The 14,322-nt window shown below is 40.1% G+C and overlaps 1 protein-coding gene across 5 annotated transcripts in view; it reads right to left on the reverse strand.

Moving 5' to 3' along the window:
• Positions 1 to 12,728: 12,728 nt before the first annotated feature.
• Positions 12,729 to 14,322, reverse strand: part of sipa1l2 (signal-induced proliferation-associated 1 like 2) — a 54,544-nt gene continuing 52,950 nt past the window's right edge. For all 5 annotated transcript variants that reach the window (XM_026996595.2, XM_026996586.2, XM_026996563.2 and 2 more), the window contains one exon: positions 12,729 to 14,052. In XM_026996595.2, coding sequence (XP_026852396.2) covers positions 13,906 to 14,052 — 147 coding nt within the window. In that variant the 3' untranslated portion in view covers positions 12,729 to 13,905. The remainder of the gene's footprint in view (positions 14,053 to 14,322) is intronic.

Raw genomic sequence — 14,322 nt, forward strand, 5'->3', positions numbered from 1 at the left:
TACTACAAAATGCTTTCCATACATGGTAGGTGACTTGTGGTCATATTTTAGAGACTATATCCTCAGACAGCTCATAATATCAGAAGATAGGAAAAGAGCAATTCATCTAACTCAAATGCTGAGGGGAGCTTAGGTACCGACAGCAGTCTGCACATTTTGGAGAAGCTGTCAATTATTGTAATGATAACAGTACAGCTTTAGACACTGGGAGGTCTGTGAAATGGGTCTAGGGTCTACGTGGCACAGATAAGTGATGTAGTTACCCTTCGGGGAGTTGTCTAGTGACCCAGGATTGGGCACAGACTCAACAGGCTAATAGTGTCATACATCATTTGTTAATGAGGGCTACCAGTATTGTTGTTGGAGGAGATGTGTGGTATGGCAGACGCCAGGGTGGCAACAACTAACCGCTGTGTTAATCTAGTGGAGTTTTCTCCTGTGGTTACTGGAACATATTTTTCCTTGCAGGGTTTCTTGGGAAGGAGCCTCATTGTTTTTTTCACTTCATTTTTTCATGGATTTCCCAGCAGGTTGGTGCCATGACAAGGGGTGGAATGGGTTCTGGTTGGGAGTGTCTTTATGCTTTTCATAGAGGTGTGACAGCATCTCCTTTAGCGTTCTTAGTGCCTAGTTGGTATGTGACAAGGAATCAAAAATTGGTAAAGAATAGTGGCCACCTAGTCTGCCTAGGATTTATTCATTTAGTTTCTAATTTAATAAAAAAGCAGATTGTCTCTAAGCCTGGCCAATATGGTACAGACGTGTTGCACATACTCGTCGAGTGTAGGGGAATAGATGAGAATTTCTTCAATGTACGCAATGAGATACTGATTGCTAATATGTGTGGTCAATGAACAATTGGAAAACAGAAGGTGAATTAGCTAATTCATCCGGCATGACTAAAGATATGATGAAAGCTGTTTGCCATTTCACACTGTGATGTGGATGAGATTGTATGTGCTCCTTAGATCTAGTTTCGTAAATATCATAGCCTGACGGAATTTCTCATGGGTTGAGGGAATCGGAGACTGAGAACAGGAAAATTTGACTTAATTTACATTCCATTTAGAGCCCAGTAAATCAATACAAGGACAAAGGCTACCAGCTTTCTTTTCCACCAAAAAAGAATCCAGCTGTAGAAGGGGGAGTCATCCATTTTTTTGTTTCACGGGGGGATAGAGGGTAGGCTCAAGATTTTTTAGTCAGAGGACTGTTGGCCAGTAAGTCGGTGGCACAGTTTCAAGCTCTATGGGGTTGCAATTGAGTGACACGGTTTTTAGAGAAAACAACGGTGAAATCTATGTATTCCTTAGCCAGTATGTTGATATCTGGTGTTAGGGGGCTTTCTAAGGAGATATCTCTATTATGAATGGCTAAGCAGGAACTAAAGCAGTTATTGCTCCAGGCAGTGAGTTCTCCATCACACCAAGAGATTCTAGGGTTATGATTTATAAGCCAGGGCAGGCCTAAAATGACAGGATCGCAGGCTGAGCTGCTCACAAAAATCAAATGGATTCAGTGTGGCCCATAATTAAAATGAGTGAGGCAGTTTGATGGGTGATTGGATCTGTGCCTGTGGGATGCCCATTTACTGCTGCAACTTTCATGAGATGCTGGAGGGGTAGGAGCAGTACTTGTAAGTCATGGACCATTCTTTCATCCAACAAGTTTCCGTCTGCTCCTGAATCCATCAATGCTAAGCTGTATCTTTAGTTAACAATTTCAGGGTCACCGGGATACACATTTGTTTCGTATTAATAACAAGAGGTGATCCTCTTCCTTGAGGAGCAGGACGATTATCTGCTTGCCAAGGGGGTTTAACAAGGCAGGCGGTGATGTAATAAGATCACCACAATGGAGGCAAAGACACTCGTTAATGCACTTCGCAGGGGTTAATGGTGTCCTATTCAATTGCACAGGTACTTTTGTTTCCAGAGGGGACCCCAAGTGAGCACTGAGAGGCATAGGAGTATGGGCATGGACAGGGCTTTCCAATAGATTGTTGGCAGAGATAGATAATTGTATGAATTCGCCAAATGCTCTGTAATGGCGCTACACGCCAGCTCGGCTTGCAGCTTCTGCAAATACTGCAAACCTCTTTCAATCCTTCCACAGTCTCTGAGACCATTTAAAAATCATTCGTCTCAACTTGACCCAGCTCCAACTATTATTCTCAAATCTTCTGTTTTTGTTATCTGATTAATCTAATCTTACATCTGATTAATACATCTGTGTTTCTCATTAGGTACTGTCCCTCCTTTTCTTACAATAGCATCATGTTTAATGCCCCGTGGTGTACTATCAACAATGCAGGGTTGCTCCAGTCACTCCTGGCTGCAAAATTCCACTTAGAATTCAGCATCCGTACCCCTACCTTACCGAATCTCACAAAGCAAGGTCCCAGGATCTTTTATCAAAACAGGTTGAGAAACCAGCAAAAATGTGTGAAAATCGGGAACTTTAATGGAAGGCTCAGTATGAAGGCACACGGCAAACAATACTTCGCATAAGAATAAAGGAAAACCAGGTTTATATAAGAAAGTAAACAGTGAGGGAACAGGTGAGTACAATTAATATAGGAATATAAGAACAGGAACAATCAAACCTTTGCAGAGATGAGCGAATTATTATAGGCGAATCCAAAAGCAGTAGCTCGCAGTCTGTTGTCGTATTGCCGAGAATCAACAACGCAAATCCAGAAAACAGCAAAAATAGAAACAAACCTGATATTCACAACAGTGAGAACACATTCCAATGACCAACAAACAAGACCAAAGAATAGGGGGTATAAATAGATCTTTTTGGTGTTTGTACACAGAGATGTCTTTTTTGTGGACAGAGCTTAACTGGTGGTAGAAAGTGACTATTAGCACAGCGGAGTCAGATGTAGGGATATATGAATATGGATCATCCAGATGCCTTATCCAGTTATTTTATCGCTTTGCCAGCAGAATACTGTCATAAATGACTGTCACCAATCAGTCTATTGTGATCAACAGATTTACTTCCCAGATCTCTTTTGTGGATCGTACCAGATGTGTGAGGTTGGTGACTGCAACCAAAACAAAAAAAGTGGAGAAACCGTGAGAGGCAGCCATTTGCACCACTGCAGCATCATACATTGCCAGTTTCAGACCAACAGTTTTAGGATGCAAATTTACACAGTTCAAAAATGGAGGATAGCATGACATTCTTAACATATGTTTTATTTAAGTTATAATTCCCATTAGCTTATGTAAATAGCGTCAGAGATGTAGTTTAATTTAGTGAATGTTAAAATAGTAAATATGGAAATACAATTCTGATATTAGGCTTAAAATGTGTATGGTCACACACTACAATAGTAATAGCTTAGTCCCTGCTACTCACACGTCTCCATGATTCATCTCAGAGCTCAGAGTCATGAAAGCTTAGAGTGCCTGTACAAGAAAACCTCTCACTGTTCGTTTCTTACTCTTCACTGAGCATGCACTGAGCATGTTTCCAAATACAAAGATGTCCTAAGCATTGCCCACTCTCTTTTGTATTCTAACCTTATAAAGCTAGCAGTGACAGGCCTAAAGCTCTCTTCAGTACCATAAATAGGGCATTGTCAAATCTTAAAATTAATAAAACATTTGTAAGCATTTCTCTTTGGTAACTCGATCTTCTCTCCCTGATACCTGAAAACTGTCTCTCAGTCTTTACCTCTGTCAATCCTTCCATAGTCTCTGAGATTATTTCTAGATTGTCATCTTTTTTTTTTTTTGTCTCAACTCGATCCAGCTCCAACTACTATTCTCGAATCTTCTGCTTCCGTCATTTCCGCTCCTATCTTATATCTGATTAATATGTGTTTCTCATTAGGTACTTTCCCTCCTTCTCTTTCTACTGTCACTTCCATTCTGTCAGGTTCTGAGCACGAACAGAGACAAAGTCGAACGTAGTACAGCACGGCATATGCCTATGCCCTGTAGGATCTATGTGCTGTTCATCTGTTATCTGGATTATACTGAGGTAATAAAAAGAGTGTTAACAGGGAAAAGAGGCCTAACAGTACATTGTGTATATTAATAACATAAAACATAAAGGAGTATAGAGGTTCTTTGTCCTTTCAGAATGATTTGCGTACAGGGCAGAGGCCTCTGTAGGGGCCTCTGCAGGCTTCAGCAAAGGATCCTGGGTAGGCTTTGGTGGACCTGAGGGTAAGATATATGACCACCAGGCTTCGGGCCGTATAGAAAAACAATCTTCTTTGGGACAAGGTTAAGAGAAGTCTTCTCTTGGAATGTGGTGATATTGGGTTCTAACGGATATGGATGTTGAATAACACTAACCCTGTCCCTGACTCTGTTACTAGCCCAATTTGATCAATGACTATAAACAAACCTAACCGTTATATTTAATTCTGCTATGAACAGTGATGGCTAAGTTTAATGTTTTCTTTCATTTTAATGTTGTTTAAGATTTAAATTGATTTTTCATCTTCAAAGGCCCCTGTCCATGCTGGGCTTCTGGACTTCTACCCTGTGTTAATCGAGTCATGACTAACTAAACATGGAATATGCACATGCAGTTTAGAATATAGAATGGAGGCTCTTTGTGTATCCACTAGAGGTCACTGCAACACATGGCAACTGCATGACCTTGCGCTTTGCCATTCAGTAAATGTTGCTACAATTGTGATTTGTATCATTGTGTTCTCCAGAGTGTTGGTGCCATTTCCTTTCCTTTCCTTTCTTTCTTCAGTGAATTAATTAACTAGAGGTCCGGACATGCACAAATCACACCCCATTCACACCCCATGACCAACAATAACAGCTCTGATTTGTTGCTGATAAATTGCTGTAAGATTCTAGTGTAGTGAATGAGACAGTAAGAATGTCATTGATTCTGCCAGAAACCATTTATTTACCCCAGCTTACCCTCCACTGTCCCAGATTATCATTGTAAGTGAAAAAGAAACTCATTCTTCCATGTAAGGAATGGTGTCCTTTTCTACATTCTAACCATTTCATAAAGGTTTGTTATATTAACATGTTCTAATTCCGATTCATATGTTGCATTGGCATGCATGCTGGACTAAGAGTCTCAAAAATATGACACACCAGTCATCAAGTGCTTGAGAAACTAATGAGGTTATGAGCTTTGTCCAATTAATTCTGCTTTGGTGTTCTGTTAGGCAAACAGCAATTGAAGGCTACCCCTGGCTTCTTCCCAGCTCATACCACGCCTACCAGGATGAGAAAATTAAACTGTCCCAGCCAAACCTCTAGAGAAAACTCTGGTTTGCAGCGGCCAAACTCCAGAGTACCGTTTTAGAAATTTTATTCAAAAAACATACTGAAGCAAAACAAAACCGACATAGAACCACACTGTTCTATCCATTTATCCTTAGGAAAGCTCAAATACGAGCCAACATGTTGATCAACTGGTAAGTTTTATCTATCAATAGTGTACAACAAATCTGCAGTATGCCTCATAATATTAAACAACAATTTACATTAGAATTCAGGTCAAATGCTGGGAGGGGTTACAGCCTGATCTAGGCTCAGACCGCAACAGAAAAAAAGAGGAGATTGTCACTGTTTCAATTGTCACTTATTTCATTAAGTAGCAGGTCAAACAACAGAAGCAAACACAGATCTAAAATAAAAGTACCTTACCTGCCCAAACCCATAGTGAAACAAAAAAAAAACACACAAAAGGTATCAGCTCTCTACTCTTGCATACTAGCTACATACAGTTTGGTCATTAAAATTTACAAAATATTTAAAATAAAAATATTCAAATCCAGTAGGGCAAGACAAAAGACGCAGTCAAAACCACTCAGTTGAGTGTGGTACATTTACAACAATAAAAGGGGTTTCACAACAAGCAAGTCGTGACCGAGACAGCCGTCTGTAGGCAAACAGACTTGGCACAACTTTATACAGACAGGGAGCCAGGGAGCCAGGGAGCAGCCAGATTTGGGCTATGCTACACTCCAATGAGACTCGGTACCTTACAACCACTGGATGCACTAATATGTAGTGTCAGGGTCCCTAATATGTGCTACGAATAGCTTCAGCAAGACCAAGACCGCTGCTGTGGTCAGCCTTTCTGGTGTTAGTGTTGAGTGGTGTGCCCCGTTTTTGATTGTTAGTGTGTGATTTTTCAAAAGCCACGGGTCTTCGCCTTTCTGTCACTGAGGTGAGGACAAACAAATGACTCTGCAACTGTTGAGCTTCTGAGGGGAAGCAGTCAGCCCAAAATGCAAGTGTCAGCCATTGCCTTTCCCCAAAGCTGTCCAGGACCGAGGGCTGCATCTCCACGGTCCTCACTGTCTACTCATAGAGAAAGAAATGCTGACAGCTTCTTTTTTTAATTTTCTTTTTGCTTTTTAATCACAAAACACTTTGTCAGCTATTAACAAAATACTGATGCAAATCATTCAGGCATCTCAGTTGGAGAGTCAAATATGTCACAGAATGTGCACAGCAGGCTGTCGTGTGTAAACAAAATAAATAAATGCACTGTGTTCTCTCACCATCGGAGAAACTAGGCTGTGGCAAGTGCACAAAGCAGGGAAACAGGACAGGAATGTCTGAGAAGGAAGCAATTAAACCCCATGCCCTGCTGGGGAGCAGAATGTCCTTCTCATAAATAAAGAAGAATGAGGAAGGACGATACTTCTAAATGTAAATACCATGGCAACTTTAATCAACAGTTCTGCAATGCCAACTCCTAGCACCACACCCCCTACAGGCATTTGCTGGAAGGGAATCAGTGATGGAGGACAGCAATTTTTCCTACTGGACATTCCATTCTGGCAATTTTGGATAGGGTTAAACAAGGTTTAGGATTAATGTTAAACAAGGTTTAGGGCTAGGGTTAAACAAGGTTTAGGGCTAGGGTTAAACAAGGTTTAGGGCTAGGGTTAAACAAGGTTTTCAGCTGCTTTTCGCCTGCGCTGCTGTTATATTTGTGAACTTACATATGAATTAGAAATGATGTTTAGTATTCACTATTCAACAAAATAATATGTGGACAGAGAAAGCAGTACTGAGATGCATAACACTGCATCCTTTTCAATATAACTATTCTACCAGATAATTTTCATGTATTTTTATCAAATGAAAGCTCTTAACAGCTCATAGAAAAATAGTAAAATATCAGAATTACAACAGGCCACAGTAAACTAATAAAACACAGTAAATTAAAAAAAACTATTTGAAACTGAATTAGGCAAAACAAAACAAATTAATCTTTAGATAGATTTTAGTGCACACAACCTTTTCTCACAGTCAAATAAAATACTACAGACCACAAATTTTAATTTACTTTACATTTACAATTTGCCTTAATATATTAAAATGTTCCTTTAAAACTGAACTCCCAGAGACAATACAATACATGCTACAAATGAGAAATCAGGGACGGAAATCGGAGAAACCCCAAACCCTCTGACAAAGGCACAAAAGGCCAGTGACAAGCCTAGGGGAAAGAGACACTGAAAAAAAAAAAGCTTTCATCATTCACTTGATACCTTTAGCACTCGTCACACTGGAACCAAAATACTGCCTCTCCCTTGATTTATTATCGACTCAAACCGCTATGTGAGCATACTGCATTAAGTGCTTTTGAAGAAAGTTTAAATGACACTTCTACATTTTACTCTTTGGTGTACTGTGACTTTTTCTTGTGTAAGGACACGTCTCACAAGCTCCGCCTACCCTTTTCTGCCCTCTCCATAGCAGGTTCTGGGCGTGTCATAATGGGCCCATATAAACTACATTACCCAGGAGGCACTGTTTGACGCTTACCTGTCCCCTTCTCTCCACATGTCTAGTGCAAGTCAAATAACGGTAATGCTAGACAATACAAGTAATGTCAGTTGTAAATAACGATGTTGGCCTGGCTCCAAAAGTGCACAAAGGCAATGAGTGAATCAGACAGTGATACAACAGCACTTCAACCAGAAGCAGCACTAAAGGCAGGCCCAGGAGCAGTACGCTAACGTTAGTGCCATTCCTAGCAGCGTAGAGCCTGTTTGCATAAGCAAAAAAAAAAAAAGAAGCCAACTAAGTTAACAATAACATCAGTAGATTTTTCCCTCACTTTAAACACACATTGCTTTAACCTAATAAAGAACTTACATCCGTGAATATGTAAATTAAACATCTTCTCAAATTCATCGTACAGTATTATACTATAATAATACTATAATAATAATAATAATAATATTATACTATAATAATACAGGCAGGTCTAGCTTGACTTTTTTTTTTCTCATCCAGACTAGTCATTACTTCCTGAATTCAAGGTGGAGACAGATTTAGGCATTTGCTGTCTGGTTAATAATAATAATAATAATAATAATAATAATGATAATAATAAATTGTATTTATATATCGCTTTTCAAAAACTGAAAGACACTTATAATAGTCAGTACATAAAAAATACTGATAGACATATGAAACAGAACATCCAGTATACATAACATTTACAAATAGCAGTTGCAGAACATGGGCAAGAGCTGATGAAAGAGAAGTTTAGGTTTCAGAAATATTATAGGAAAGGGGAAAATATATTTTTTGAGGTTAGATTTGAATATAGAGTGAGTTGCAGTTGGACCAGAGGAGGAGTTCCAGAGTGGAGGAGCACATCTAGAAAAAGCAGATAACCATCGCCGTGTAGGTGGGAGGAAGGAACAGTAAGAAGCCCAGTCGAGGAACACCTGAGAGTGCGAGTGGGTTTGTAAGGAAGGAGAAGATCAGACAGGTATGAGGGGGCAAGGTTATCTAGGGCTATGTAGGTGAGTCGGAGTAATTAAATTGGTATTTCACAAAACGCCAGTGAAGAGTGGGGGATAATGTGATGGTGAGAGTGAAAATGCGTGAGAAGACAGGCGGCAGAGTTCTGAACCATCTGAAGTCTGTGAACGGAGGCAGAACTAATGCTGAATAGAAGTAAGTCGCAATAGTCCAAGCGGCTAGAGATGAAGGCGTGAATGAAAATGTCGGCAGCAGACTGGGAGAGTGATGGCATAACATTGCCTAAATTTGGCAGTGTTACCTGCCTATAATGGTTATGTGGTAATTGCCACACAAATGAATGACAACATATTTCATTAATGAATGATAGCATTTTTCCTTGCAGAGCCCTGACCAATGTGGTGTCCCAGGAAAGATTTTGGCTGGTGCCCCATTGCATCTTTCAGTATAAATAATACATATACTCCTCTATGTTAGGTTCCTTGCTCAAGGGCACCTCAGCCTTGGTTACTGCTGGTTGTGGGGATGGAACCACCAACCTTTCAAGCTGAAGCCCAGTTCATTCATCACATTACCTCTGTCTTTTCTTTCATCCCCTGGGCGCCAGAGGGATTCAGCCTTTCTGACATATTGGCTGGCAGCTGCAACTTTGTTAGCTAATCTTTGCATTTATCATTAATCCCACTGTCACTCGCTCACGTTTATCGTTAATCCCATTATCACTCACATTTATCGTTAATCACATTGTCACTCCACGTGCGTCACGTATGAGGAGGGGGAGCACGTGTGCCAACTCTCTGTGCTTCACAGCTCATGTAATGTTTGCTATTTCTGACATCTCTAACCTTATCAACTAGTGTGTCCACTAAGAGTGTCTGATAAACTATAAATAGTTGCAAAATAGTGGCTTTAAAGTCTTTTAGAATACATAGTTTGTCTTTGAAATTATTGCTGTATGACTCAAATGGACTTGGACTTCATGTTTCCTGACATGAATTAGTCTGCAGATCAACGTTTTTGATTATGGGCAGTGATTAGGGGCAAATCCTCAGTTTGATCTTCATAAGATACTATGACCAAAAACTTTAAACATCAAGATATTTGTAACAGTATACATCTTTAACTTCACCCCTGACCATAAGAGAATCACTAAGCCTTGGCAGGTGGGTAAAGTACACACTCATGACAGCACTGAGTTGATGCAGTAGAGACTCAACACCTGACCTTTACTAGCACTGTAAAGATTCTCTTGGAAGCATTAAACTCTGCTCCAGAATGTCAACATGGTCCAGTGAGGAAGCAGCATGACCTTGGAGACAGCAGGATGTGCAGGGGTGGGAAGACGAGACCTTTGTCAGAAGACCTGAGAAGGAAAATAACATGAAGCCCTCAGTACCCCAAATTGACCACCACACTTGTGCATTTACACACAAAAATGCCCCTCTAGAAACTAGCCAAAATAAATAAACATCTAGCTAACATTAAAAGTTGCTAAGATTTAATTAAAAAGAAATCTGCCCATAGGGTAAGATTTCTTGAAACTAGCATAAATATCTAGCCACTTATGTTAACAAAGACATCTGATCTCTAAACCAAATAACTCATTCTAATTAAGTACATTTTTTTCAATATCATATTTCAGAGGTGCTTAACTGGTCCTGGAGACCAACCACCCTGCAGAGTTTAATTCCAACCATAATATAGCACACTTGACTCTAATATGAAGATGTTACTGAAGGACTTAATTAATTGGATTAACTAAATAACTGGGTGTGTCATTATAAAGTTGGAATTAAACATGTTTCCTCTGAGAGCCTTTTTGTGGCATGACTGCGGCATCCCTGCAATTCCAATAAGCCATCTCTTAATACTGAATCAAAACCATATACAGCTGCACTACCTGGAAGATCTGGAAGGGTGTATCATGACTACAAATATAAACATAAAAAGCTTAAAATTAGATAAAAAGTCACTAAAAACCAAAAACAATCATCTGCTTAAAAAGTTTTAAAAAATGAATTTCATTTTTAACAGATTGACTATTCTTGTTCATTTGGCATACAAGTCTTTCACAAAACTTCAGTTTCATCTTACATGACTGCACCTTGGACAGCACATAAATCACAGTTAGTCAGTAGGGTAGTGATTTGCATCTTCTTATATCTTACAACTTTTAACAGCATTCAGACAGTTTATAAACAAATAACTATGTGATATAGTGCAATGATTCTATCATCTGTGTCTCAGTGAAATAGCTTTAGCTTACTTTTCCCAGACAAAACTGGTTTTTGTGCCATAATTTGGATATTCACATGACACAATGCAATACATTATTTTGACCTGTGACCAGTTAACTTACAACAAATTCAACTGTCCAGTTAATTAAGTGCCTTATAGTATTTGTATATAATGGGGTGATAAGTGGAGGAGATGGTGAGAGGAAATTTGGGTTTCTAAAACATCAACAGTGATCATACAGGTGGCCGAATAAAAAAGCCTCACTCCTGGGATCCAGATTGTGGCTCTCTGGACCTCGGACGTTGGAAGGTGTCCATCGCCTACTGCCTCTCGCTTGCACGTGGTGCGGTATTGAGAAGAACTGATAATGACCACCCATGAGCTCAAATCTTGCTGAATATACATCATGTGAACGTCAAATGACTGCTGCCTCATCACCTAATGCATGATGAACACATTAACACATAATAAGCCTATTAGGCCGCAAAACATAATGGAGTGGCTGCTCCGTCACACTTTCTTGTTTTGCCAGCAAAGGTTCCTTCAGTTCCCAGTGATCCTGGCACAGTGCTGCTCAACATGCTGATTGGTGAGCTATGGCATAGTGGGCATATACTTCTCAACAGCTGCTGGTGGCATAACTGAATGAACTATAAAGGTATTAACAGAGTCAAGCCTAGAACTTCTTCTTCTTCTTCTTCTTCTTCTTATTTGCACTCATGTAGCACCTTTCTCAGTACCGCTGGGAAACTGCATCAGGTGCAGGAAGGGGAGAGAGGGCAGTAAAGCATCTCCTCACACAGCTCATTGCCAGTGGGTATGAATGCACATCACGTTTCACCCGTTACTCCCCATACGTGAACATTTAATCTGCAAGATGTGCACTTGAACATCGTCATTGTTCTTTACATGCACTGGGCACTTTAATATAACATCTGCGGCGCCATTATATCACATACAATTGCATACCTGACCTGGCTACCTCAACAAGCTCTATAGTCCTGTTTTATACATTATTAAGCTACAGTTGCTCATGTCAACATATTTACTGTTTCCATACTCTGCACTTTAAGTCTACCTCTGCACATTCAGTAGTTCTTAGCCATGCACCGACTGTTTTGTGTTTGTCTGTTGTCTTGCCTTATTGTCTCATCACCTCCCCATACAACTGCACACGAGAATAGCCAGACAGTGTTTGGATCTACTGTACTGCCCTGTATTGGTAAACTGACAACAAAGTTCTTGAAAAGATATCCAGGCACTTCCTCCAACTGTTGACATCTTGCTGCAACCTTCATTTGGAAACTTGACCTTTCGGGGCCCTGAACCTTTCATGACACCCCCCGCCGTACAATTCTAGCAAACACTCTGCATCACATCAGTAGCCAGCTGCACAGTGAGAACTGACATACAGCGCCGTACAATTCATCATATCAGCAGCTTGGCTCCTCCCCCTCGGAACTTCCTCTTCTTTTCTCAGTCAGTCCAGCTGGACAGGGATCAACACAACCAGAATTAAAATAAATTCTTACAAAGTGATGTAGTGCTGTGCCTGAGGCACAAGCAACGCCAGTCATCTCCAGTGCTGGAGTAGATATTGTTGTGCGCAGTCATTCTGTTCCAACCCAGCCTCTGAAGTGCCTGCTCAGTAGTAAACGCCTGTTACCAAAATCTCTGACAAAGAAGTTAGTGCACTAGGATGTAGACATTACCTGCTTCATATCTGCAGAGCATAGACTTTCAGACATCCTAAACTTTATTTTACAAAGCAAACCTTTTATTCCATGTTCAACAAAAAACAGATTTACAAAGAAATAAAAACATCTGAAGAGTCATAAAAACATCCCGTTCCCCAGCAGCAGTAGCTTGCACTTCTCCGAAATAATCTGTTAAAAGTCTACGTTTATATCTCAGACAAGCTATACAGAGTACTATCATTGCAGAGATATTACCCCTTTTAGTGCAGAAAGGAAAATATTCTTATTAAAATAAGAATTTGGGGTTAAATAGGTTTAAATTAGAGTGCTGAAGTACAAGAGACGTTTTTACCACACAAAGACAAAATGTTGCATTTAGAGTTCACAGGTGGTGCAGGCCGCATACTGGGCTCTGGACAAGTAAGAAATTGTTTTGCTTTTGTGATTTCAGCATGGATTGTCAGGTTACCTGCAGAAATAGCTTTGCAAGTGGTTAAAAGCAGGATCAACAGAAAATAGAAGCTAGTCCATGATCCCCAACAGAACATCAGACATAGAAACGCGTACTTCTCCTCTACTATCTTCTCGTAAAATAAACATTCCCAAACATTAACCTTCAACATGACACTCAGTGCTAATCATATTTATGTTTTGTGACTACAGCATGGCCATGTTTATTGCTACAACGTTGCAACAATTAATTACGTAAAAAAAACGTTTTTTACAAAAACAACACTACACATAGTTATTGGGAGCACCTTTGGACACTAAGTTAAGGTAAATATCTGGTTGGTCTACATTTCAACAAATGACAGACAGCCAGGACTAAACTAAAGTGAAACATTTTCTTGATGATGGTAGCCCAAGAAACCTAAGATCTAAGCATTACAAGCATTAGAATAGTTATTGCATTACATCAATTTGAAGGCTTTGCTTAAGTTGGTGCCTCTTAGTTTTTATTAACCACACGTTCCCCTCTTCTGTCCTCAGTTGTGATTAATTACTTCCTGTTTTATCTCATACTCTCCTTTTCACTTCCACTTCATTCATGCACCAGCTCCTTGTAAAGATTGCTTAGCATGTCAGCATGTTAGTTTAAAACATATTCAAAATCTTGTGATGAGAGCATGTTTTCTCCAACATAGCCTCTATTTCAGCATACATGGGGTGTTCTTAGGCTGCTTAGATGTTAAGCTGAAAAGGACATTTTAAAAAGCAATAAAAAAAACAAAACTTCAAGGCTTCTTATCCACCGAGTTCAGGAACCAGTGGGTGAAGCGCTGCAGCTGGGCAGCAGCCGTCTGGCTCTCCTCGTGGAGACGCAGGTTGTCCTGCCGGAGATGCTGGACTTGCTGCTGCAGCATGGCTTTGTCCTCTTGCTCCTACACAGACAAAAATCTCAAAACATGTTTTCCCAAAACCCAAACCCAACTTTAACTCTGTTATGCTGGAAAAAGAATTTACAGCTCAGAATACAATCCACCTCCCCAGCGTCTTGGAAGATGAGAAAAGATGATCTGGAATTCTATTCACTTTTCCATCATATTCTGTGCAACGCACAGGCTGTGGTACAGGGTGTTTCTAGGACTAACTGCAGTAGCTGAGAACGGAAATAAGTCTTCTTAAGGCAGGACAGATGTCTACGGAAGCGT

Source organism: Electrophorus electricus, chromosome 26, assembly GCF_013358815.1.
Source record: "Electrophorus electricus isolate fEleEle1 chromosome 26, fEleEle1.pri, whole genome shotgun sequence".
Lineage (NCBI taxonomy): Eukaryota > Metazoa > Chordata > Actinopteri > Gymnotiformes > Gymnotidae > Electrophorus > Electrophorus electricus.